The sequence below is a fragment of the Dryas octopetala genome, chromosome 2, assembly GCF_963921425.1.
Source record: "Dryas octopetala chromosome 2, drDryOcto1.1, whole genome shotgun sequence".
NCBI lineage: Eukaryota > Viridiplantae > Streptophyta > Magnoliopsida > Rosales > Rosaceae > Dryas > Dryas octopetala.
In genome coordinates this window covers 4,671,494-4,698,579 of record NC_141367.1, presented here as the reverse complement: position 1 = coordinate 4,698,579, position 27,086 = coordinate 4,671,494, and the positions used below count along the sequence as shown (strand labels likewise).

At 35.8% G+C, this 27,086-nt stretch overlaps 1 protein-coding gene and 2 pseudogenes across 14 annotated transcripts; 2 read left to right on the top strand and 1 right to left on the bottom strand.

The window, feature by feature from the left end:
- The first annotated feature begins 7,529 nt into the window (after positions 1 to 7,529).
- Positions 7,530 to 10,073, top strand: LOC147292624 (putative pentatricopeptide repeat-containing protein At5g40405 pseudogene; annotated as a pseudogene). Of its 4 annotated transcripts, none has more exons than XR_015120810.1 (3): positions 7,530 to 7,857; positions 8,025 to 8,097; positions 8,224 to 10,073. The product of XR_015120810.1 is annotated as a putative pentatricopeptide repeat-containing protein At5g40405 pseudogene, transcript variant X3 (transcript). The 4 variants fall into 4 exon arrangements; XR_015120811.1 differs by lacking the exon at positions 7,530 to 7,857 and adding an exon at positions 7,892 to 7,937; XR_015120808.1 differs by having other exon boundaries at positions 7,531 to 7,857; positions 8,025 to 10,073.
- Positions 10,074 to 10,546: 473 nt separating this feature from the next.
- Positions 10,547 to 14,675, top strand: LOC147292623 (U11/U12 small nuclear ribonucleoprotein 35 kDa protein-like; annotated as a pseudogene). The gene is made up of 8 exons (XR_015120812.1): positions 10,547 to 10,689; positions 10,808 to 10,905; positions 11,050 to 11,101; positions 11,338 to 11,408; positions 12,117 to 12,207; positions 12,279 to 12,358; positions 13,452 to 13,530; positions 13,860 to 14,675. The product of XR_015120812.1 is annotated as a U11/U12 small nuclear ribonucleoprotein 35 kDa protein-like (transcript).
- On the bottom strand, positions 14,227 to 26,021 carry LOC147292622 (disease resistance protein At4g27190-like). 9 transcript variants are annotated; one of them, XM_086234338.1, is made up of 15 exons: positions 25,641 to 26,021; positions 25,434 to 25,535; positions 25,000 to 25,252; positions 24,724 to 24,856; positions 24,495 to 24,615; positions 23,737 to 23,810; positions 23,530 to 23,603; positions 23,291 to 23,384; positions 20,608 to 23,011; positions 18,149 to 18,571; positions 17,440 to 18,033; positions 15,724 to 16,582; positions 15,423 to 15,516; positions 14,925 to 15,269; positions 14,227 to 14,362 (listed from the first exon to the last, which is right to left on the bottom strand). In XM_086234338.1, the coding sequence occupies exons 9-12, from the start codon at positions 23,005 to 23,007 to the stop codon at positions 15,794 to 15,796; spliced, it is 4,206 nt and encodes a 1,401-aa protein (XP_086090464.1). In that variant the 5' UTR covers positions 23,008 to 23,011; positions 23,291 to 23,384; positions 23,530 to 23,603; positions 23,737 to 23,810; positions 24,495 to 24,615; positions 24,724 to 24,856; positions 25,000 to 25,252; positions 25,434 to 25,535; positions 25,641 to 26,021; the 3' UTR covers positions 14,227 to 14,362; positions 14,925 to 15,269; positions 15,423 to 15,516; positions 15,724 to 15,793. The 9 variants fall into 9 exon arrangements, with proteins under 9 accessions (XP_086090464.1, XP_086090465.1, XP_086090467.1 ...); XM_086234339.1 differs by having other exon boundaries at positions 25,000 to 25,104; XM_086234341.1 differs by having other exon boundaries at positions 25,000 to 25,091.
- Positions 26,022 to 27,086: the final 1,065 nt, after the last annotated feature.

Genomic DNA, 27,086 nt, shown 5'->3' with positions numbered 1-27,086 from the left:
ACCATATTGCATATCAACTGCATTTGGACACAGACCACATTGCATAGCGACCACATTGCACATCAACCGTTTTAATTGGGATTATGTATCAAGATTATATGACTTGGAAAATGTGCATACTTATGAATTTGGATTTATTAAGGAAAGTTATGGAAGGTTATGCAAGGATTTTATATATTTGATTTGTGTATTATGTTTTGATTTTGGAAAGTGGTTTTCAAACCACCTTTTTAGTACCTCTCCCCTTGTATTATATTGGATAGGTCTTTAGAACACATCTTGGCACACATATAGGCCGGTTTTGGGCCGTGTGTTGGGATGCTTATTCCTTTGGGGGTGGCTCTGCATACACGTATAACAGTTGTTGGCTCTGCATGTGTATGACAGTGCAAATTAGGCTTTGCACATGTATGACAGTTTATCCTGGCTCAGCAAGTACCTTTAGATCACTCGGGCTCGTATGATAGTTTCCCCGGGGGTCTTGATTTGGTGTGAGTTTTTATTACTGCGCTTATATGGATTTACCTATATTTCATTAAATTTTATGCATATATGATTTATTTGAATTATATGGAACTTTGAGTTTTATTCTAAATTCTACTTCAATATATGGGTATCACCTTCGTTAGTTTTCAACATGTGTGTGAAAGGGTTTTCAAAGGGGGGAATCTGAATTTGAAACACAAGGGTTTTTACTTGGAAATGGTTTTAAGAAAGGAAATAAATTTAAACTTTATTGTCCACACATTGAGATTTCTCTTCACGTTTTCTCTATTTTGTTTTAACGTTCCCTCCAAATAGTAGTGGTGGTTGAGGTCGAGCCGTACACGTTGAGACATCCTTCTTCCATTTCGCGAACATTGTAGGCACAATGTTACTATTTTGTTATCCTTTTATTGTTCTATAAACTCTAGTAGTTGTGGCTCTAATAAACCATAGTAGATTGGTCTGGCTGGTTGTATCACTATAAATTTGATGGGTTTGAGACACTTGGTTGTAGATGGGGTGGCTATTTTTAAATAGAAGTGAAAAGTGACACTTGGTTGTAGATGGGGTGGCTATTTTTAAATAGAAGTGCTTCCATCACTTTTCACAAGTCAGGATAGTCATATTTTTAAGGGAGACTTTTGAAATTTTGGTAGAATTCCCCTTACTTCTCTCCGGATTCCCTGGTGGAATCTAGGGACGGACCTGTCAATGCAAATGTGGTTGATATGCAATGTGGTCTGTGAGCAAATGCGGTCGACATGCAATGTGGTTGATATTTCTTTTTGGTTGGTCTTTTTGGGTTAGTTCCATTTTCGAGTTGGTCTTCTCGAGTCGATTTTTTTTTTTTTTAATGGGTTGGTCCTCCTTTCGATTGGTTTTCTCAAGTTGAATGGTCCCCTTTTTATATGGGTTGGTCCTGTTTTTGTTAGTCTTCTCGGCCGGTTGGTCCCCTTTTTAGGTCGGTACCCTTGTTTGGGTCGATCTTGGCAGATTGGTCCCCTTTTTGAATTGGTCTCCTACATGAGTTAAGAATCGCATGTTCACGTTTGTTACAAGTTTGTGCATGGGGTCATGGCTCTCCACAATAGTTACAAGTTGTCCCATAAAAGGGAGTGTTTGTGGGAAAACCCACACTGATCCAAACAGCCAATCATGGCTCGACACGTGACTGGTCAAAACCAACCCTGGAGTTGACTTTCAGTGGTCAGACTTTGACCTCCACATCATCACTGCTCAGCACTTCCTCCGCCAGCTCAGCTCGGGTCTCCATGCCGAGTCCTCCATGCCCGGTCCGAGCCGAACCGATGACCTTCCAAGGGATTGAGTGTTCATCTTTCCATGGTCATCCCACTTCGGCTCGGCTCGGCGCAGAGATAATCTCCTTTCAAGTTCTGGCGCCGACCAGTTAGGGCTCGGAGGGACCCCTATCTACTGGACCGGCTCAGTCTGGAATTCCATGTCCGATCCGACCACACATGGACTTCATGTATACGCATAAGAACATGTGTTCGGGTCGGCTCGGCTCTCCGCCGCCATTCCCAGGAAGATCATGTTGGGATGAACCGCCACGCTTAAATGCACCTGACACAAATCCTCTGACAGATGGAATATCCAGCCTGCATCCATGACTATTGGGGCAGTTTGCCTGAACCTTCCAACCTTGCATTTAATGGAGCATTCAATGCAGCATTGAATACTAAGGAGGTGAGTAGCTGTGCATGCAACTAGTTCTGACCAAGCGCGTGGGTCTCTGGCAACCATTCATTCACATGCAGGTAACTTACTCATCCAGTCTTCCTTTGCCTATATAAGGCACCATATATGCACAAATGGGGGGATCAATCCATCTATCTAGCTACCAACTTCTCACCAGACAAACACTTAACAAAATTTACACTCACCCAAGAACATACCCAACTTGCTGAGAATAAACCTAGAACATTTGCCTTGTTCTTCCTATTCTCCCAAGTTCATCTTTTGTTCTTCCTCACCTGCCATCAAACACCATCACTGACTTCATCATCGGAGCGTGTTTGGCTGGTACCACACCGGTCCATCTCCTTTGATCTTGTTTCTCTTTCAGGAAGATCTCACATCATCATCCAACAAGGCTTCCGATCAGCCAAGTCATCATCTCTAAGTTGTTGCATCTACCTCACGAGAATTTGCATCAACAGGGAGTAATACAACAGTTGCCATTGTTTTCCATACAATACACGCAAAAGTAAAATTGATGCGAGGCACTTGAATTATTTTGAAAGAATATATGAGAGTGTAGACCCCCTGGAATAGGATTAGTGCGAAAAACAATATCTCTGTTCAGTATAATAGTTGGTTGAAGGTAAGAATTAATACATCAATGAAAAACTTATTGCTAGATTTCTGAGTAGTCTTGCTCAATTTCTACCTAACACATTAGTAACTACTCCTAATGAAAGAACCCTAAATTGAAAATATTATCGACATATATAAGAGTTCGCTGAATTTGCATACAGGACCTTCCTTTTTTTTTTTTTTTTTTTTTCCCTTTTTGTCAATAACAATTTCAAAAGGGTGATATTGGTTCATTAGCCTAAAAGGGCGAAGGAGTGGGAGGACTAGTGGGAGGACTAGTAGGAGGAGGGGTACGAGAGCGAGAGCCATAGGGCTGATGGTATTCGGAGGGCCCAAAAGACCCAGCGAGCTCGATAAAGGGCCTAAGGGATCCGGAAGACCTAAGATTTTTGGGGATCTCGATAGAGAACGGAAAGGATCTAAAAGGGGTAGAGAAGACACCTCCAATTATAAAGAACACAGGATCAGGCATAGAGAACCCAAAGGGTCCAGAATAGGCATAGGACCCTCTGGGTAGAAAGAACACATGACCAGGCATAGAGAACCCAAATGGTTCAGATTGGGTATAGGACCCTTTGGGTAGAGAGAACACAGGACTAGACATAGAGAACCTAAAAGGGTCCATAATGGACATTGGACCATGTGAGCTCCAAAATCAAAGGGCGAAGAATAGGTGAAATCTAGCTCGGTAAGAGACTGTTGACAAAAAGGAGATAGTGAAATGCCAAAAGAAAGAAACAATGTGCGGTTATAAGACTGGGTGAAATGTAAATAACATTCAAAGGCAAAGGAGCTTGCGTAGTGTCTATCTCGGATGATCTTGTGCGCTAGTTGTTTTATCGTTTAAGGAAGACACTTGCCATTCATAGTGACTTGTGAGAGTGTCAAAGAAGAAGGAAGAGAAAACTAAGGTGTGAGGGAGGAACATAGAAGAAGGAAGAAAAAACTAAGGTGCGAGGGATGCACATAGAATAAAGAAGAAAAAACTAAGGTGCGAAGGAGGAACACAACACCAAATTTGAAGTAGATGTATAAGAATGTCAAAACTTAAATATAGGTACCAAGTTGTAAAACGTGTCAAAGTTAAGGTACTAAATTTCTGCTTCCCCTAATAAAATACATAGTTATGTTTAAAAGTTATCGATTAGTAATTAACAAGTCTTCAATGTCATAAGTTCATTATGCCATTAAGTAGCACTCGTACATTGAAGACTTAAGTCCCGACCTCGGTAGATCGGCACTCACGTTTATCAACATGCATGACCCACATAGGCTCTTAACTTATGTAGGAAACTGATTTAAAAATGGACCGATCCATAAAGTCCGACCTAATTAAAAAAGGACTGACCCTAGAAGACCAACCCATAAAAAAAGGGGACCGACCTGAGAAGACTAACCCAAAAAGATTAATCTAAAAGGAATATAAACCGCATTGCATATTGACCGCATTTGCACACAAACCACATTGCATATCGACTACATTTGCACGCCAACCACATTGCACACAAACAATATTACATACGTACCAATTGCATTGCATACCGATCACATTGCATGCCAACAATTTTTCAACTCCGCTAATACATAGATAGCTAGTTGATGTGTTTAGTAAAAAAAATTTTGATTAGTCAATTATTATTTTAGGTATGTAATTGTTATTGGTGCTGCATGCTATTTAGACCCAACTTATTTATCTTAGCTCTAATACACTTTCTACATCCAACAACAAATTTAATATTATAAAAATTTATTACTACACCCAATAAGTTTTCTAAGAATATCCTTGCTAAAACCCAACAAATACACCCAACACCACACCCAATCTATTCTTACTCTCTAAACTCAACAGCACAACCAACACCCAATACCATAACCACCGAACACCCAATGCCAACACCTCACCACCAACCTCCAAACACCACAAACACCATTGACTGCCACCACCAACCACCGCCCCCTGCATCAAGAAGGAAGAAGCCACACCCAATTGAGCTATTTATTTTTCTAGGTTTTTTCAAGATTATATATTTATAAGTTTGATAAATAATTTTGGTTTTTTTATTAGTTATTTGTTAAATAATTTGCATTTGGCCTACAATAGGTTGCATCCTAGTTATTTAATTTTAAATTTGTACACAAAGGGGAGGGTTTTGGAAAAATAAAAATTTGGATTTTTATCGGCATTGGTTAAAAGAACAAGTAAAAGGATATTCAACAATGCACAAACCAAATGAGTAGAAGGATGTTTAGCTTGCGACCATCGTGTTTTTTTTAAAAAAAAAAAACTTTTGTGTTCGGTAGTGCGTGGCCTAATGGACACACTATGTTCAGTGCGCTATTGTCGAAAGACTCAACCGCAATTTGGGCATCCATTTGTCAATATTACACTTGTGTGCAATAGTGAGTTAAGGATTTGTTAGAGAGTTGAGTTGAGATGTGAGTGGATAGTTGATATTCGGTATAAATTTAAATGAATTGTTTTTCTTTTAATTAAATATTATGTCCTTAAAGGTCAATTTACATTAAGATATAATCAGAAATTATATTTTTATTAAAGTGTTAGAGTTAGTCTCTCAACAAATAAACTGTTAGAGCAAGAAATAAATAAGTTGGGTCAAAATAGCATCACCCATTATTTTTTCAACTTTAAAGTGGGTTAATTGCACCAATGATTCATTTATTATTACCAAAATCTCAAAATAGTTCAAAAATTAAATTTTTTACCAATGTGGTCCACGAACAGTCGGAGTCGTCTCATTTTGGTTCAAACTATAACTTAGATTGAACGTTCATCTATTTTGACCAGGACTAAGTTTGAAGGACAAAATTATTCATCAGATCAAATGAACACAAATAATTAAAATTCAAAAGAGAGATCTAAAGAAAGTAAGAACAAATAATCAAAATCCAAATGAGAGATCTAAAGAAATTAGGAGAGTAAGAGAGAATTTGGGTTTTGGGATTGTTCATCAGCTTGGAATTGCATAAATGGAGAAGAAAAAGAAGTCCCTAGTCTCAGATGTGGGATGGCCAACAAACAGCTCATGTCACCCACGGCTTTGCTTCTGGATTTGGTCAGTTTCTCTTCTTCTTTTCCTTTCACACTTACTTGTACATGAACAATTTTATCCCTCAACGTACTAAGCCCACATGCATGGTCAATCTAAGTTAGTCAGACTGTTTATGGACTACATTGGTATAAAATTTAATACGTGAATTATTTTGAAAGTTTGGTAATAATAAGTGGACCATCTTTATAAACAATGCAGGACTTGCTAATTACAAATCAAAAACTTTTTTAAACGTAATTATGTATTATTATCAAAGAATAAAATTTCGGGTTTCGAGGAAATTTTGATGAAAATTTCAACGGAAATTTCGAAAATTGTTAAATTTCGACAAAAATTAGACGAAAACGACAGAAATTACTATAAAAATACGGAAATTTTGAATGAAACTTTACCATATGTTTATTTAACATATTATTTACTACATTGATAAAAAAACATTGAAGTAACCAAATTATATAGTAGGTTTCATGTGATATGTGATGAATATAATGCGCGCTGGAGGCAGATACTGTTAAAAAAATGCTTCACTAATTAATAATTACATAAATTTTATTGAACAAACACCTCAATTGTATAAGTGTTTAATTGTTAATGGACTAATTGAAGAAATTTGTATAGTTTGCAAAAACAAACATAATTAATAACAAATGATGTTTAATTGTTCATGGACTAATTGTATAATTTGCAAAGACATACATAATTTGTCCATACTCTATAATTTGTATAATTTTCCCATACTCTAAATTATAATTTGTATAATTTGTCCATACAATATGGACCATACTCTATATGTAGTCCATACAAGAACAAATCACCATACTCTACTTTTGTTCATAATTAATTTGTGATTCAGTCCACATCTAATCATGTCAGTATATTTTATTAGAAAACAAAGTACACGACAAAATGTAAAAAAATAAAAAAATTACAAGTTACTTGTAGTGGTTTAATTTGTTTTATAACAGTAGGCTTATATTAATTAAGAAAATTAAGAAAATACTAAATACAAAGTTTTTTGTACTGACTAATATATTACAAATCTCTATCCATAAGTAATTTGATATATGAATCGTTACATCTCCAAAATAACTCTCGGATTTATTCTTCTATTGAAGATAGATTCATAGCATAATTTCTATTTGGTTTTTGTTTTTTAATATAGGTGTTTTTACTTCATTCCTTAATGATCGATTGATTTCCTCATCTTAATTTGCTGCAATATTTTGAATTTTTTATAAATTCTTTTAACGATTGTTGACTTCACCAATTGTTTTTTTTTTTGCTCAGTGATGGTTTAAACCATTACCATGTTTTTAGTTTGTTTATATATTTATTTATATATATTTTTTGAGAGTGGAAAGCCTGAAAAATAAAAAAGGGAGAGGTGGTATGAGTATCAAACTATTTAATAACTGGCATTTTAAAAGCAATCTCTCCACAATAATAGAATATGTTCATTATATAAAGGAAAGCACTAGTATAGGAATAGGATTGAATGATTGATATATGAGCTAAAGTCTTAGATTCCATACATTAACATTTTATATTAAACCTCTCTTTCTCTCTCCTTACTTATTCTCCCCACTCACCCGTACACCTTTCCTTTCCTTTCTTTTTTTATTTTTTTTTTCATTTTCCTTTCTTCTTCACGCAGAAACTCTCCCTTCTTCTGCAACTCTGCAACTCTGCAACTCTATCTTCCCTCTCTGCTCTCTCTCGATTTCTTCTCTGTCCGGCCATGGATAGCCATGAAACCACCCCAAAAACTCTCCCTTCCTCCTCCTTCATCTTCTCCTGTGACTAAAAACCCAGAAAACAGCCCAGGATTCGAAATCCCAAACCCACGCCGAGCTGCCTCTGCCGTTGACTTTGTGTCTCCGGCCAAATCGCTGCTGCTCTTCACCACCAAAATCTTCCCCTCGCCGAGAGAGCAGAGAGAGGGAAGAGAGAGACAAATGACTGTGTAAGTGAGCGAAATTTCGAAATTTCGCCAAATGTCGCGAAATTTCGGCGAGCAATAAGTTGAAAATAAATACTTGTTAAGTATGCAATACTCTCTCATTCTCCCTCCCTTTGCTGTATCTCTCATTCTCTGTCTGTGTATGGTTTTGATTTTGTGATGATGTGCAGGTATCTCACGTGACTCGATGCACAAGAGGCGTGCCACTGGAGGCAAGAAGAAGGCCTGGAGGAAGAAGCGAAAGTAATTACTTCCTACTTTCTACCACATTTCTTAATCTTGGGTTGTTCTCTTTTTCCGCCATTTTCTATTATATGTTGATTGGGGTTTGGAATATTCTGTGCTCTTCTTTATTTGCTTATTTGCTAGTCATGAGCTCCCTAAGATGCATTGCAAAACACCCAACCATTTCATTAGTGGACGCATCCACTACACTCAAAGAGCTCAAGCAAATCCACTCCCAACTGCTCGTTAACGGTCTTCTCAACGACCCTCACCTCTCAGGCCAATTTGTTGCCACCATAGCCCTCAGAAACCCCAACAATTTGAATTATTCCAATCATGTCCTGGACCAATGTGAGAACCCAACCCTCTTCACCTTCAACTCCATGATCAGAGCCTATTCCAAAAGCTCCACGCCATATAAAAGCTTTCACTTCTACAGCAGAATTCTCCAATCTGGTAACAATCTTTTACCTGATAAGTACACCTTCAACTTCTTGGTTCGCACTTGTGCACAGCTTTTGGCACGTGAGACCGGTCCTTCGGTCCATGGTGCATTGGTTAAACATGGGTTTGAGAATGATCCACATGTTCAAAGCGGGTTAATTTTCATGTATGCTGAATTGGGTTGCTTAAATTCATGTCATAGAGTGTTTGAAGAGATTGTTGAACCTGATTTGGTATGTCAGACTGCTATGGTGAGCGCTTGTGCCAGATGTGGTGATGTTGGTTTTGCAAGGGAGCTGTTTGACATAATGCCTCATAGGGACCCTATTGCTTGGAACGCGATGATTGCAGGGTATGCGCAATGTGGGAATTCTAGGGAAGCCTTAAATTTATTTCATTTGATGCAAATGGAGGGTGTGAGAGTCAATGAGGTGTGTATGGTTTCGGTCTTATCTGCGTGCTCTCACTTGGGGGCATTGAATCAAGGGAGATGGGCCCATGCATATATAGAGAGAAACAAGCTGCGGATAGTAGTGACATTGGGGACTGCACTCATTGACATGTATGCGAAATGTGGGAACATGAATAAGGCTATGGAAGTGTTTTGGGGGATGAAAGAAAAGAATGTTTACACATGGAGTAGTGCCATTGGGGGACTAGCTATGAATGGATTTGGTGAGAAGTTTCTTGAGCTTTTCTCCCTCATGCAGAAAGATGGGGTTCATCCAAATGCAGTTACGTTTGTTTCATTACTAAGGGGCTGTACTGTGGTTGGACTAGTTGAGGAAGGTCTTGAACATTTTGACTCAATGAGGAAATTGTATGGGATTGAACCTCAGCTAGAGCATTATGGGTGCATGGTTGATTTATATGGCCGAGCTGGGCGTTTAACTGAAGCCCTGAACTTCATAAACAACATGCCCTTGAAGCCTCATGCGGGTGCCTGGGGGGCTTTACTTAACGCTTGTAGAATGTACAAGAATATGGAAATGGGTGAGCTTGCCTCGAAAAAGATAGTAGAGTTAGAGGCCAAGAACCATGGTGCTTATGTGCTTTTGTCCAATATATATGCTGATTCTAAGCTTTGGGATGGAGTTAGTAATGTAAGGCAGATTATGAAGGCTAAAGGGGTGAGGAAGCTTCCTGGTTGTAGTGTCCTAGAGGTTGATGGTGAAGTTCATGAATTCTTTGTAGGGGACAAGTCCCACCCAAGGTACAATGAGATTGAGACAATGTTGGGAGAAATCTCTAGGCGGCTGAAATTATCAGATTATGTGGCTAATACCAATCCTGTGCTGTTTGATATAGAAGAAGAAGAGAAAGAAGATGCATTGTGTAAACATAGTGAGAAGGTTGCGATTGCTTTTGGTTTGATCAGTATAAAAGAAGGCGTGCGCATTAGGATTGTGAAGAACCTCAGGGTGTGTTGGGATTGTCATGATGTGACAAAAATGATATCCAAACTTTTTAACAGAGAGATTATTGTGAGAGATAGGAATAGGTTTCACCATTTTCAGGATGGTGAGTGCTCTTGTAAGGGTTATTGGTGAAATACTGGTCGCAGCTCAAGTCCAGATGACTGTCCCAAATTCCCAATGTCCCTTGAAGTTTTGACTAGAAAGAAAAAGGAAAAGAAAAGAAAAGCTGATTATTTATTCTTTTGTTTGTTGTTCTTCTTCAAAAGTGATGAAGGAAACACTACTTTCTCCATCTCTCTTTCTTTCCCTGTGTAGAGGGCTTAATCTCCAATGGCTATGGTATTTGGGACGACTTTTGGTTGTTGCGGCGACTTTCTTTCCCATATTACTTTGTTGTTGCGGCGACTTTTGTTATATTCTGATTGAGAGCAGTACAAACAAGATCTGCGTAAAGAAACATTACAGATGCAATATGAAATGGTAAAATGATGAAACTTTCTTTATCATACATGAATTGTTTAAGATATGCATGTCAGATGCATATCATACAGAATGTAAACGTAAAAAATTTGAGTAATATCATGTTGACTAAATTACAGGTACGAAGAAGATAAAATGCATCTCATGTTACATACAATATGGAGATATGAGTCATACACAAGATTTCGTCTCCGCTTACATGGGTGCCCATCCTGCAAAAGGTAACTAGATTTCGTCTCCGCTTACATGGGTGCCCATCCTGCAAAAGGTAACTATAGAGCCTTCCTCTGCTCCTCCGCTGGCCTCTGTAACTTTCTCTTTTTCTCTTATCACCCCCTCTATTTCTTCTTATTCTCATTTTCGTCCCTCTAACTTCACTTTTGCAGATGATCCCTTGGGCGATCCCAAGCTCCTCGGAGACCCTTATTGCACCCTCTTCGTCGGTTGCCTCTCTCACCTCACCACCAAACACACTCTTCGCAAGGTTCATTTCTCTCTCTCTCTCTCTCTCTCTCTCTTTTCCCAGAAAACTGAGCAAAAGATAGAAATTCTTCAATTGGGATCAATAGAAACCACAATGTAATGAATATTCTTGCTCTAAACATGAATCTTGAATTTGGGTTTTCAGGCTATGAGCAAGTATGGTCGGGTGAAGGACTTGCGCTTGGTCAGGCACATTGGTAAGCTTCTAAGCTTTGCTTTCACTTTCATTTTGAGTTCGGTACAAAATTTCACAACTTTGTACTTTACAAATAGATTATTGTGCACTTTTTTATCTTCATTTTTTTATAGTATGCATATGGTTTGCGAAATTTCTTTCTTTCTTCTTTAATTTATTTTTAATTTCCTTAAACATTGTAATAGTACGAGGGATTGAGGGTCTACCTTTATAACTTGTTTGGTACTCTTGTTGCAGTGACTGGTGCCTCGCGTGGGTATGCTTTTGTTGAATATGAAACCGAAATGGAGATGCTGAGTGCATATAAGGTGCTGCAACTTGTTAGCCAATCTCAATATGATTTGAAATATGTTCATATATGTATATGTATTTATATTCTTGGGAATTCCACTTTGACACCAAAGTTCTGATGTTGAACTTTGCTTCAAGCATACGAATATTGGCGGGAGGCTGTTCTCATATACCTAACAAAATTAAATTGAATTGGAATTTCTTGTTGGTGTTGTGAGAAAAAATGGGCATATCATTTTGATCTGGTGGGATAACCCAATTGGCATATTAATAATGGTAAAGATTGAAAGATAGGGGAAAATGTTAAATTTTCTATTGAAAGATAATTCCACCAATTTTCTAGCTTGGTTATCCAATAAATGTTAGTTAGCTTGTTTTTCATATACCTTGATAGTAATTTATAGCTGATTGATCTTCTTTCTACAGATTACATTTATTTCTGTAATGCAATATTAGTGATATAGCCTTGAATGGTCTTTATGGTCAAGTGTGAAATGAAACTTGGGGAAGGACTTACGGAAAACAGCTCCTGAAAGGATTTTAGTCAACAAATGGGCAAAGATTAGACTGTGAAGTCTATTATGCGACCTCTGATGTTTATAATAGTCTTCCGTTTTATGAACTCATGCCCAGCACCTGCCATGACATATCTATTATAAGTCTCGTAGTTGCTTGTATGCAATGAATGTCATTTGATGAATAATGTGGGTTTGTCTTGTTTGCAGGAAGCTCACTATTCCTTAATTGATGATTCTGAAGTAATAGTTGATAACAACAGACAGCAGTTGATGCCAGGGTGGATTCCTAGGAGATTAGGTCAGTTAAATATTCTACTTACAAGATTGTGCATAAAAGGATAAAATACATGTTTTTACTGTTTTCACCAGGGTGAGGTCTTGGTGGTAAGAAGGAATCTGGACAACTTCGTTTTGGAGGACGAGAAAGACCATTTCGAGTTCCCTTATATGTATGGCTTCCTTATTTTATGTGACATACTTTATAAAGTTCCAATAGATTAACTGTTCTGGTCAATGTTCTGCCTCATTTCGCGTTGTTTATCCCTCCTTTTGATAAATATATATATATATATATGTATATAAATAGCTTATCTAGCTATTGTACCAGGTATTGTTCGAGCCTTATCTAGCTATTGTACTAAAATAGCTTTAGGAACTTGGTCATTGATTGTGGTTTATTCTTTGCTTGAATTTTATGGCATACTGCCTTAAAAATCCTTTGTAAATGTTTCATGGGGAAGAAATACCATGGTAAGGAAGGACAAGTGAAAATACTTTTAATGGTTCAAAAATGTTAGGAGAAGACTGTTTGGATAGTTGAAATTCAGAGCGCTTAAGGAATAGTACAATTTCCTTTTCTTTGTTTTTTTTAACTTCCCTTACAGGACATCATTATCAAGATTGTATATTAATTTTCATCTAACGAGTCATACCCGCCAGTATTTACATTTCAATGCTCATTCATCTCTTTGACTCATCAGTAAGGTGGATAATTTCCAATAATCTGCAGAGTCTATTTTCTTGTTCGGTGTAGAAGTCCTATTGGCATAGCTGTTTGTTCTAGCTAGATGCATAAATCCTTGTGCGTGGATAGATGTAAGAGGTGGCAATATTGAAGTGAATTACACCAGTATATCTTATGGTTTATCTTAGATTCCTTTCGATTAAATCCATATTGATTAAGGCTGCAAGTTGGAAAGGTTCAACCCAAATTTTTTTGCATAGACCAACTTCTTTGGAAGGCTAAACATTTTTTATGGCTCTGATATTCATATAATTAATTAACCTGAATCATTCTTTCCGTAACATTAATAAATTGTTGAGCTTGAATCAACAGAAAGTCTCTTTGGGTTTGAAATTCTTGCTTTGTGATTGTGAATTTTTATTTACCGGAACATCAAATATAAATTACCTTAGCATGCAAGGTTTCTTAAAGTGCAATCATACGTGGAAATTGTTAATCTTTTGTGGTTTGATAATGGAAAATTGCATTGTGCTTATTATTGTGGTGTTAATGACTCTACCTTTTTTTATGGTAATTAGGCGCTCAATCCATATGATGATTTGGAGAGACTTGGGATCCCACCTCCACCAGAAGGAAGATACATGTCACGCTACCCAGGTATTGTTTTTTAAGCCTCATTAGCCATGTATGGCTCCTAAAAAATGAGGTGCGTACTGACCTGCATATGCTCCAATATGAGCTCAACTAAACATTTGATATAATGTTACAAATGAATTAACTCTTGAAATAATATTTTTTGTTTTGTTTCAGTACTAGGTATATCCCATATATATTCCCCTTACCGATTTTCGCAGCATATAGGAGCAATTGTTCAAAGCAACTTAGATCATTTAACTTTGGTGAATTACCAGACCTCTACTCATGAAACTTACATCACACATTATCATGTCTTTTTTTTTTTTTTTTTTTTTCATTTATGTTTGTAGGTCCCATCCCCGCCTAGAGCTCAGTAGATAGGGAAGAAGGTAGTCACAAAAGGTCCAAGGAGAGGGAAGCAAACATGTGTAAAAGCAGTTCCATGGACATGGAAGAAAGGTTTCACAAAAGATTTATGGACCAGGATGATCATTCATCCAAAAGGAGCTCTGCTGAGACAGAAGAATACCATTACAATAGGAGCTCTGCTGATACAGAAGAATACCATCACAATAGGAGCTCTGTGGACAGGGTAGAGCGCTCTCACAAAAGGAGCTCTTGGGATAGGGATGAGTGTTCTCACAAGCGGCATATGTAAGTCCCAGCGCCATGAGAGGTCTGCTAGCCATGATCACGCTTAAAAATTGCAAGAGAGATGATATGGAAAGACTCAGTGAGGAGAGGAGTCAGTAATGATAGACTTGACTACGCAAATGGCAAGGTGCTTGCTTATCCCTGTTGGAACACTAAGAACTAGTGATCAAGCACAAATGCCCGAGGAGCTAGTAGTGATCTGCATTCATATTGAAAGGTGGACAATAGTTAAATATCTGAATCAATATTCCTTATCAGGTAAGGATTTGCAATAAGCATGGTTGTCCAAAATAGTTGAGGTTCATGCAAAGTTAACCAGATTGTTTAGTAAAGCAGAATTGTGGGTTTGGTTGTGATTTAGATGCTCACTGTAGAATTAACTATAGGAAGAGTTGTATACTCCCTTTGTAAGAGGCAGTTTTCACTCTCTTTTCCTCATCTACGCTCCTTTTCAATTGCTTATATATTTTATATATTTTGATTATTTATTTCCAAATATATCCTTTTGTGGCTTTTGACTTTCCACCGAACCTTTGTGTTCAGTGGGTAACAAACAAACATCCTTCTTGGTGTTCGATAGCTTAGGTTTTGCTGGGATAAAGAGAATAATTATGAGTAATCATTTTGGTGTGCCTACTTCCTAGGGGCAGTTTGGAAGATGAAGTGGGTATATTGAGCAATTATTAGACTTTTATATAAAAAGTGGGTCCAACCAAAATTATGGGTATTAATTGAATAAGAAGTGGAGTCAAATAACCCACCATAGTTTTAACCCAACTTGCACTGTAGAAATGTTCCTCACCGCATGCCAGCTAGGTAATCTGCCAAGACTACTCTCACAAGCAACAAAACATACACCAAACCAAGTAGTGAGGATGACCAAGAAAGGCTTTGGTGGAGTGAAAGGCTGCTTGTGCTTTCATTATATATTAATTCAAGTAATTATTTGCAATATTATTGTTGAAGATTAAGATGAATTCTACTTAAAAAGAACAGAATCAGGGCTAATTAACACAGATCACACAAGCATTTCCCAAACACATTATTCTTCCACTAAAACATAGAGGTGCCTTTTGGACTTGTCCATTGGGGCGGCAGCTTGCAAGCTTATCCCAAACACATGTTGAAGGTGAAACAAAGAATTGTCAGAACAAGTAATTCATAATGTCAAGGTAGAACCAAGTTGAAAATTCTTATAGTATTAATTGGCATAATAATAGTAATTCATAGTATATATATATATATATATATATACTTACAGAGAAATTAATTAATGTGTTCCAAAATATGAAATGGAGTCTTGCAAGTTGCAACATTTGTATCGGCAATCAGCAGGCCCTCTAGAAATATTCACTGACCATTACAAATAAACACACAAACACTTCAATATAGAAGTTATTACTACGAATTTTGAAAGTTGTTATTATTTAGTTGATATTGATCGATTACGCATATCTAGAACCAAAATGGATAAGTGTCCATTACTCCATTGTGATTGTCTATTGATGAACTAAAAAAACCAAAAATGTTGTTCGATCGGTGAATAAATTAAAAACTTACAGTTGCTTTTTTATCATCACTGTCATCATTCTGGTTGTCCACCTGAACGTCATCATCACCATCGTCACCATTATCTGCCATACTTATCAAGAAAATAAGCATCTTCTTCTTCTCCTACACTTTTCTGTACTCTTTCTAGTTCAGGGGAAGTCTTCAACTTGTGGCAGCCAGTTACAGAAAAAGTTTCTAAGGATGGGAATTTGACAATGCAATTTTCTGAGCAAAAGCCTTGCAGACTTGGTAGAGAACGAAGGGTCAAATGCTGCAATCCGCTGAAAGCAATCTCATTTCCTGCATCATCTTCTTCGTTGCTTGCCACTATTTGTATCATTCTTTTGCAACACAAAACTTTCATTCTTTTGAGTTTCATTAAACTTTTGGCAACCGAAGAAGTTGTTAAATATTCCATTTCGTGACAACCAATTACTTCCAAAGTTGTTAGATTCTGGAAAGATATTATTGGGGATGACTCTAGAAGCTTTAATCTTGGACACTCCTTCACCTCTAGTATTTCCAAGTTTGGAAAAACTGGGCCTGCTGCTTGGGAGTTCTCATTCCCTAGATGAATCAGCTGGCGCATAAAACAAAGCTCCAAACGTCTTACATGTGGGAGGGTCCCAACTGTATGTATTTCCCCACTACCATTTCCTTCATCGACAAATATTTCTTTGCTAGAATCACAGTTCAATGAAAGTCGTTCAAGATTATGTAATTTCTGAAAGAAACCAACTGCTTGCTTGGTGAAGGGTGCAACAAAGTGAAACCAGTTTAGTTTGCTAACGAATTCTGCTATGGGTGGATCATACCAAATCTTCATGGTGCTCCCCAAGACCAATTCTTCCAAGTTGGGGAATGAACCCTGAAATATATCAACGTGTGGATGTTAAATAGCATATATGGAGTAAGTGATATTGTTCCCTCTAAATGTTGGAGATGAATATATTTCTAAATTACTTAAAAACAAGTGACTTGATGTCCTTCATAAACTATTGTATTTAGAGTTGGAAACTTCCATGTATGGGTGCCATTAGATATGATCGATAACCACATGCATATATATGAGCAAATTCAGATATTTTCAAGTGTTCATCCACGTGAATGCAAAAGGACGATTTCTTTTCAGTTTTCTTTGAGAACAACATTGATTAATTGCATAAAGAAGTTAGTCGTAAATGAAAAAAAGTTAAAAAAGATGATAGAAATTTACGAGACCAAATACTCTGTTCCTTCTCTATCTCCTATCTAATTTTTTGATACCTGTCCACTCACTTAACAGCCATCCACCATGGTTAACACCCTTTAAAATAAAACGAATTCTCACTCCAACTAGTTTTGGACTATTCATCTCCTATTTACACCCATTAAAATGTGATAGGAAGCCGGTTCTGGTTTTGTTCATATTAAGAGTGCTGAGATTAGAGAAAATACAAGAGCGTAATGGGTGTTAACAATGGTGGATGGCCATTAAGTGAGTGGACAGATGTCGAAAAATTAGATAGGATAAGGGAAGGGACAGAGCACTTGGTGACATGAGATTTGAACCCGAAATTTACTATTTCTAACCTCAAATATCCTTATTTTCATGTATAATTTTAAAAATTTTAAAAAAGTGAACACCAAATTATCATTTTAATTAATACTGATAAAAAAAATATTAATAAACAAAATAAATAAAGATGAATTTCTAATAAATTTTATGTGTAAAAGTACGCGTACCTTCTCAATTAGAAAGAAAGATTGTTTAGTTGGAGTATACAAACGATTTGGCTCATGTTCTTCCTGAAACATGGAAAATTCCGTAGCAAAAATCTTCACTTTAGAACATCCAAATATTTCCAAGCGTTTGAGTAGTGGCCACTTGGATGCATGCATACCTGGATAGAAACTCCTAAGTTGGGGCAGCCATGCAAATTTCACAAATGTTACTTTTGGGAACACAAATTTAGGAATTGTTTCTAGTCCTTCTTCCTTTGCAACGATTTCCTCTACTTCCTCACAATCTAACACTTCAAGCTTTTGTAGCTGCCGAAGGCATCTGGCTGCTGAGGCTGGAAAAATGTTTTTCAACCTTGGGCACTTACTTATGGCTACTGAATCAAGATTTTGATAGTTGAAAATTTCCAGCTGATCAGTGTCTAGAGCATTCAATCCCGTTGTACTAGGCCCAAAGATATTTATTAAATTGTCACAACCAAAAACTTCAACTGCTCTCAGTCTGCAAAAAGAATATGGAGCAAGTTGGTTGTGCCATATTGTCATCAACTTACTTAGGCCACCGATGACCAATCTCTCCAAGCTAGGAAGTCTTACCTGTAGTACATATATATAATCATCGATCTTATGGGCTTATTAAAAAACTTTTTGAGAAAATATTGGAAATAAAATGATGAAAGAAAAAAAAAAAAAAAACAGAAATGTAAATTACCTTTTCGTCAAAAAGAAAGTATTGTACTACAGTCTCAACATCAAGGTTCTCCTTAGAGTCGATCTCTTCAATTTCTTTGTAGATTGTAGTATTTTCACACATAGGACTAAAGATGAATGCCCTCAGCTTAGTACAATTAACTATTTCCAATTTCTCCATTGACGAAAATTCAATATAACTTCCTGTGCAAAATGTAGAAAGGTTTGGAAGATCTTTTAACCTCAGATCTTCTAACTTACAAAACATGTTATCCATGTTTTCTTCATCATATTCTTTTGTTGATATTATCTCTTCCATGATTTCACATGTGGATATCTCAAGATGTTTGAGCTGTACAAGACTTCTAGCCATAGAAGATGATAAGAAGAATCTTAAATCACCACATCCATGCACTTTCAAGGTTACTAAGTTGGGCAACACAACCTGTAGTACATATCATGTTTAGGAAATTAATTATGACAGTTTAAAATGTTAGTAAACTTACTATAGGCTAGTACGTACTATGCTTTTGGTCGTAAGAGGGTTGAAGGTGAATTTAATTGCTCATCTAATTAATAATCAAGCATAACAAATTTGTACCTCATATATCAAATAAGGCAACAACTAACAAGGATTGGTGTCATTACAAACTACGTACATATTTAGGTCATTGCAACGTTTTTAAATGACCTAACAAAAAAAGACAATGTCAACTAAATATTAGTTTGGTGCTATTAATCATTCTTGATATAATAAACTTTTGGGTGATTTCGATATATATTAGCCCATTGAATTATTTTTTTTCAAAAGTCTAACACTATTACTTTTTTTTTTAATAGGTAAAGCCTATATTTAAAATTCTGCTCCACGTAGGATAACAATATTCCATTAATTCCTTACTATTTATAAATTGCGCAATTATGTAATTAATGTTTGTTTTTAAATTGTGTCATTCTTTAGATCCCGTTATTCTCCCATCAGAAAAAAAAAAAAATCATAAACTTAATGGATTCATTAAAACACTTAATCTAAGACACCTTTTATATTATATGGTATGATATATATACAGGGATTTTCTCATGAGAGGAAGTTTGCATTTTTAATTTTACGGATGTGTGGATTATCCAGTTGACAGGTGCTATAGTAAGTTCACGGCGACCGGATAGTCCACATCCAAACTTGTTACAACACCTGTCGACCGGATAATCCACATGTCGACCGGATAATCCACACATTCGCAAAATTTGAAAAATGCGAACATTCTCTCTAGAGAATGACTGTATATATATATATATATCTCTCTCTCTCTTCTCCACCATGATTAAGTAGGTCAAATAAAGAACCTACAACCGAGAATTGTCTCTAGGTTCATTATATTTGTTTTTTAGTGTAGGTAATTTGATTCATTAGGTTCTTTAATTGTTATAGGTTATTTATTTGAGTGTAAGAATGTATGTAGATTCATTTTACCGTAGGTTCACTTATATATATATATATATATATTCTCTTATAAAGACAAAGTGCATTGTAGTATATACATTTTGTAACGGTAGGTTCCTTATTAATTACATATATATATTTATAATTTAATTGGTTGTAAGTTCCTGATTGCATTTTTTTTTTTTGGTAATCGAGGGTGTCCTGGGTCAGCTTTCGCGCACTAGACTAATCCCTTGGGCCTGATTGCATATTTCTAATTTAATTGTGCAGGTTTTTTATTATTCTATTTTATATACCTTAGTATTTATAGATAAATTATTTGGAGTTTGTTTCTGTTTGACCACCACCCATAAATAAATATCATTTTTTATTTTCAAAGCCATTTGTTTCTAGAATAATTATTGCGGTTATTTATTATTGCATGATTACTATTATCAACATTAAAAGCACCAAAATTTAAGGAGCAATAATAACTATTTTAAAAACTAAATAGTCAAACAATGAAGAAAACGTCTCAGATGTAGTTGAAGAAAAAAAAAATTATATATATATATATATATAGAAAATAGATGAGTTGGAAACTAGTCAAATGGTCTTAACACATGAAAAAAAAGAAAAAGAAAAAAAAGACATGGATTTTAATTGGATAAATATGAGTTTGAAGGTGGTTTTCCTAATTTACTATAAACTTTTAAAGAATGAACTATATATTCTCAAGTTTCTAATAATATTCTACGATTAACTCATATTATTTGAACAATTTTTTTGACAACCCATATTATTTGAACATCTATATAATAACAACCAATCACTGAATATCGTAACCTTATCAAAGTAAATTTTCTTTATAAAATAAAATATTTTAAATTCAAAGAATGAAAGTGCGGAAGGATGTTGCATTTCTTTCGGTAAATTAGTTTCTCCAAGCATGAACAATGACACAAATGAATGTAATATAACAACGATGCATTGTGTTAGACAAATAACTATATATTAATGATAGAACAGCAAGTCAAAATAAATGAAACCAAGGAACGTACCTTCCTATTTATGACATGTGTAAAATCAACATCATTTTGCACGTGGAGATGCTTCAGTTGCTGAAATCGTTCATCCATTTGACAGACAATACTATTAACACCCTCCTCTGTCCCATCCAAGTACAAATCTTCACATCTCTTCAGTAGAATTTGTAGACCTCGATTCCATTCATTGCCAGTAGTGAGCTTCAGTTTTATTGTGTTGAGGGTCGTGTCAGTCATGTCTTCCCTTTTCCATGCATCACCAATATATATTTCGTATCTCTTCAACTTATTGGAGAACAGGTTTGCTGGAAGAATGTGAGGATGCGGAATGTTTATTTCTAATGCAGTTAGCTGAGACAAATATTGCAATTCTGAAAGGCTAGCATTACTTCTTTCTTCACCTTCAGCTTCAGCTTCCCATTTGTCAAAGCTGTTCCCCATTCTCAAGTCTTCTAGTCTTGTTAAACTTGATATAACATTAGGTGTAATCACTTCAAGTTGAGAGCAATTAGACAAATCCAACACCCGTAAATGAGTCAATTGCCCTATTTCTTTGGGCAACTGTTTAACCTTAGAAGATACACAGCTAAGAATTTTTAAGTTTGTTAGCTCTCCAACTAGAGCTATGTCTCCCAACACACACTCATCTAAACACAATGTTTGAAGATTATTTAGGAACTGAAAGGACGAAGGAAGTGAGGAAATATGCAGTCTGGTTAAATCCAACACTTTGAGTTTTTTCATCTCTTCAAAAAAGTTGCATGGGATTTCCAGTGAGTCATCATCTTTGAGGTACAAACAAAACATTTCTAGTTCTTGGCATTCCAAAACTTCAGGAAGTTTAGGGATGTTGCAGCAATCCAAAGAGATCTTAGTGCACTTTTCCAAGAAGTCCTTATTTGGCCATTCTTCCAATTCACCTCCATATTCTACTGATAAAACGTGATGATCTCTGGTTGCAATTGAGATAGCAACGTTGTATACAAGATCGTGCATTCTGACATATGTATCATCATCACTGTCTAGCAATAGACAAGAATCTTTAAGCTCTTCAACCCGTGAATGCAAAGTATTTTGTGCTTCTTCTACTGTACAGACTTTTTCAAACAAACCCAATCCCATACCATATTTCAACAACTCTGATAACCCAATATAGTTCCCCTGTGTACTAGTTAATCCACAAAGCAAGAACAATGGCTTAAGCCTCTTATCATCCAATTGATTGTAACTCCACTCTAGATTCAAGTAAACTTTTTTTTCGTTTTCTGTTGTCTCTTCTTTTCCAACTCCTTTTAGGCGTTTCAAGGCATCTTCCCATGCATGCAATGTACTTCTATTTTTTAAAGCCCTTGCAACTGTGACAACTAAAACTGGTAAACCTCCACATTTTTTAGCTACTTTGGTTGCTACTTTTCGTATAGCAGGAATATTCTTAACAACATCCCCCGACATCTTCTCAAATAAAAGCCAAGTTTCTTTTTCTTTTAAAACGTCCACCCGAAAATCTTTTTGTGTACCCATATTAGAGGATAATACAATTCGACTTTTAGATGTCAACAATACTTTACAAGTCGCCACACGAGGAAGTCCCACATCCTCCAAATTAATTGTTTCCCAAACATCATCCAAAATTACAAGAACCTTCTTGTCTTTTATCCTGTCACATATACGGCGCGCTCTTTCAGCTATGCTCACATTTTCAACAAAGTCCATACCTAACTTTTCAGAAATTTCTTTTTGAATTCTTTCCAAGTATGAATTATTTTTCACATTCAGAATCATGACCACATCATCAAATAACTTTTTATCTTCTGTTACTTGCCTACAAACTTCTTTGACGAGTGTTGTCTTGCCCACACCCGCAATTCCGTACACCCCAATCCTGTCAGTATTAGGATTTCTCAGTTCATCCATAATTTTCTTCACAGTTGAAACCCTCGAATCAAAGGCCTCGTAATCTTTGATAGATATGGCACATACTTCTTGTGGGCGAACATCGTATGCAAAACTGGTAAAATTTCTTTTTCCATAGAGCTCAACAACCTCCTGCAACAATTTTGTTGATTTCCTGCTTAGCTGATGACGGAGCTTTAGATTAGGACGAAACCCATGGAAACACTTCATCTTTCCTTGGTGTTCAGCTTCCAAGATTCTGTTTGCCTCTCCAGTGATGTTATCCACATCTGTCAGCCAGATGTTGACAGAGGTTTCGATTTTTCTACCTTTTCTTTCTTCTTCAACAACCTTATGCTGCACAGTCTCTCTGGCAGCACCCAAGTCGCGCACTTGACTCTGTAGATTTTGGAAGTTTCTTTTGCAGTGAAATAGATAACCCACTTGGCGTGCAACTGGTTCAACAGTGTACTCGCCAATTTTGCCAACAATCCCAGTACCAAATGTAATAAGACACTCCATATGGCTGTTGAATATAAAGCAAATATTCAAAGAAGGGAATATGACAACAAAACTGCAATGAGATTCAACTCAAAGCACAGATGAAAACAGGGGAACTAAACAAGGACCAAGTGAAAAACAGAGGGTGCTACAACCATACAAGAGGTCTAGGATCGAATTTACCAAGGTTTGAGAAGTTTGAAAGTTTGTTTGTTGACATTAAAAAAGAGGTCTAGGATCACATTTAAAAAAGAATAAGAAATAGAGAAAAGAAAAATAAAAGAAGGATATTAAAAGAACCTACCTTTATCTCTTTTGGTGACTTATGAATGAAGCTGGTTGCTCTTTTGATTTTCAAATTCCTTCGCCTAGAACACAGGAGTGCAAATAGAATTGATCTGTAAATGAAAAGTGACGTGGCATTTTTTATTTTATTATTTTATACAAATTGATATGGCTCATAATTTGATAATTTCTTACTTGTTATAGATAAATATGTTTCAGAATCAATAAAATACCATCATTATTCGTCAATGAGTATACCTTTAAGAAGTAGGGACACTGGGACAGAGTGTAAAATCTCCTTTGCCTGTTTTACTTTTTGGTTGGTTCGGGAACTGTAATATATGGTGAATATAGACCAAATCAAGAACAAAGAAATTAACAAAGGAAATATATATCAAAAACAGAGCAAATGAAATCAAAGTGACTACCAGAAAAGAAATTAAAGAGGGACACTAAAGGAAGTACCTTATATATCTCTTTTGGTTATGACTTATAAATGCAGCTACTTGCGCTCTCTTCAAATTGCTTTGTGTAGAACACTGAAGTACGAATGCATTGAGACTAAGTATTAGTTGTATTCGTTGTATTTGTTGTTAAGTAAGATGACAGATGTTCTATTCCTATTGGTTAGTATATAAGTCTGTTATAGTTTGTTAAAGGTAGTATACACTATAAATAGACTACAGTACGTATTGTAATTCATTCATTCAGTCAATACAAGAACAATACATTTTCATTTTTCTCTGTTTCTATCACTAAGCAGATGCAAATCAAAAGTAGTAAAAGTGAAATGACAACTTGTTATTTTTGTTTTTTTTCTTTCAGCGCCTTAAATCGCTTGCTTGGAATGAACACAGGGTATGAATACAAACCTTCTGGTAATGTGACCAAGCTTAAAGAACAGACAGCATGCAACTCTTTCCTTTTCTTCTTTTTTTTTTCCTTTTTCCTTTTTTCCTTATAAGGTGAAAACAACAATTGAAAAGTAGGAAAACTATGAAAACAAGTGTGCCAAAGAAGGTTGCTGCAACGTACTAAAAAAAGAACAATTGGGATTTTATTTCTGTTCATAAAGTCTCTTGTTTTTTACAACCGTACTAGAGGTCTAGGATCGAATCCACCAAGGTTTGAGAAGTTTGGAAGTTTGTTGTGGGAGGTCACATTTAAAAAAGAATATGAAATAGAGAGAAGAAAAATAAAAGAAGGAAATTAATAAACCCTACCTTTAATCTCTTTTGGTTATGACTTATGAATAAGTCATGAAGCTAGTTGCTCTTGAAATTCTTTGATTTTCAAATTCCTTGGCCGAGAACACGTACGTACAGGCGTGCAAATACAATCGGACTGTAAATGAAAAGTAGAATGGTAGTTTATTTATTTATACATTTGATATTACTCATAATATCATAAATATTTTTCAGAGTTACCATCATGATTTATAAATGAGTATACCTTCAGGAAGTAGGAACAGAACAGAGCCTATGTATCCTTTTACTTTGTGCTACTCGGCAAATTTTCCAACTTGCAGTTTACTAATTTCTCCGCTTCCTGTTTTAGTAGGTATGTTTATTTTTTGGTTCTGGGACTGTTATATATGTTGAATATACACCAAATCAAGAACAAAGAAATTAAAAAACGAAATATCAAAAACAGAGCAAATGAAATCAGTCTGGCAAATGAGACAATGCAGATGCAAATAAAATTAAAGAAGGAAACTGAAGGATGTACCTTATAAATCTCTTATGGTTATGACTTATGAATGAAGTGAGTTGCTCTTCAAATTGCTTTGCGTCGAACACAGAAGTACAAATACAATCGGTCTGGCAAATGAGACTATGCAGATGCAAATCAGAAGCAGAAAAAGTAGATGAAAGAAAACCTGTTCTTTTTAGTTTTGGTTTTTTTTTTTTTTTTTTTTTTTATTAATTTAGAAGTAGAGAAAAGTACAAACAAAAGAAGGTTGCTAGCTGCAACGAACAAACTGAAAATGTGCAGGGAGAGTCAAATCAGAGAACAAATGGAAACAATGAAATGGAACAAGTGCTTAACTCTCTTTCAGTATATATATCAGTATATATATCAGAGGCACATGAACTGATATATATATTCTGAATAAGAAATAGAGAAAAGAAAAATAAAAGAAGGATATTAAAAGAACCTACCGTTATCTCTTTTGGTGACTTATGAATGAAGCTAGTTGCTCTTCAAATCCTTTGATTTTCAAATTCCTTCGCCTAGAACACAGGAGTGCAAATAGAATTGATCTGTAAATGAAAAGTAACGTGGCATTTTTTATTTTTTTATTTTATACAAATTAATATGGCTCATAATTTGATAATTTCTTTTTTTTTTTTTTTCTTTTGGCGTACCTTAAATCGCTAGCTTGGAATGAACACGGGGTATGAATACAAACCTTCTGGTAATGAGATCAAGCTTCAAGAACAGACAGCATGCAACTCTTTCCTTTTTTTTTTTTTTTTTTTTCTTTCCTTAAGGTGAAAAACTGAACAGAACAATTGAATAGTAGAAAAACTATGACAACAAGTGTGCCAAAGAAGATTGCTGCAACGTGGGACAAACTGCAATTAAGTGTGAAAGGAGACGCAAATCAGATCGAAGACAATTCAAATGAATGAAATGTAGTTGTACATTGGCTTAGATCACAGAACAATGACTTTCAAGATGATGAATGAGTTTGAGAAATTGTACTACGCGTGAATTATTGCAGCAAATGGATAGTGGTTGCCAGAAGTTAATGAAGAAGTTGCATAATTAGAGGAAAGTGAGTGTTCACGTGGTCTTGGGTCCCCATTAATTAATAGCTTGTGAGTGTTGACTTCAAGTCTATGCCAGCAAAATTCAACATAATCTGACATCAAGCCTTTCCACACATGGGGTGCTGGTCGTACTGGGGTTCTTTCACATTAATACGTACAAAAAAAAAAAAACAGACTTGTACATGTAGGCAACATGAATCACAACGACAACATGGTCTAAGAAATTTGCTTTGAAAATTTTATGAAATTCCTTTTCATGCTCAAAAAAAAAAAAAAAAAAAAAAATCGATGGCGTTGGATCTACTATGGCCATGACAGATCTGCCATGGCAAGGGAAGGAGGGGAAGGACGGTTGGGCCTAGAGTAAATTCTTTTATTTTTCTAATTTGTTTTTTATTTTTCAGAAATAAGAATTGATATATATTATATAGTAATTATGGGAATGCCAAAAAAACTTCTTATATAAAAAACTTATGTGCAACTTTTATTTGTCCAAATCAGAAACTGAGGATATATATATATATATATATATACAAATGATCACTCGCTCACCATAGAGCGGGAAATTTCTCGCTCACCTAATCACTCAGCAACGAATTTTGAATGATCGGAACCGTCCATAATTTAGAGCATTATTCAAATATCACCTTTGCAAAAAATCAGCCAAATCGGAAACTATTTAGCCAGTGTATTACTGTCAACATCATTTTAACCTTATATGACGAACTGTATTTGTCTGCAAAGTTTGAAGAACCAAACAATTATCGATTTGGCTGATTTTTTAGAGGAACGACCCTTAAGGATAGACCTAAAAAATGGACTGTCCCAATCATTGAATTCCCCGCTCTATGGTGAGCGGGTGGTTAGGTGAGCGGAGAATTCCCCTCTCTATGGTGAGCGAGTAATCATTACTGTATATATATACTCCCCATTAAAAAAAAAAAAGTATAATTGTACATGTAGCAACATGAATGACAACATGTCTAAGAAATTTGGTTTTAATGAAATACTTGTAATGTTAACTACATATGCTTATGT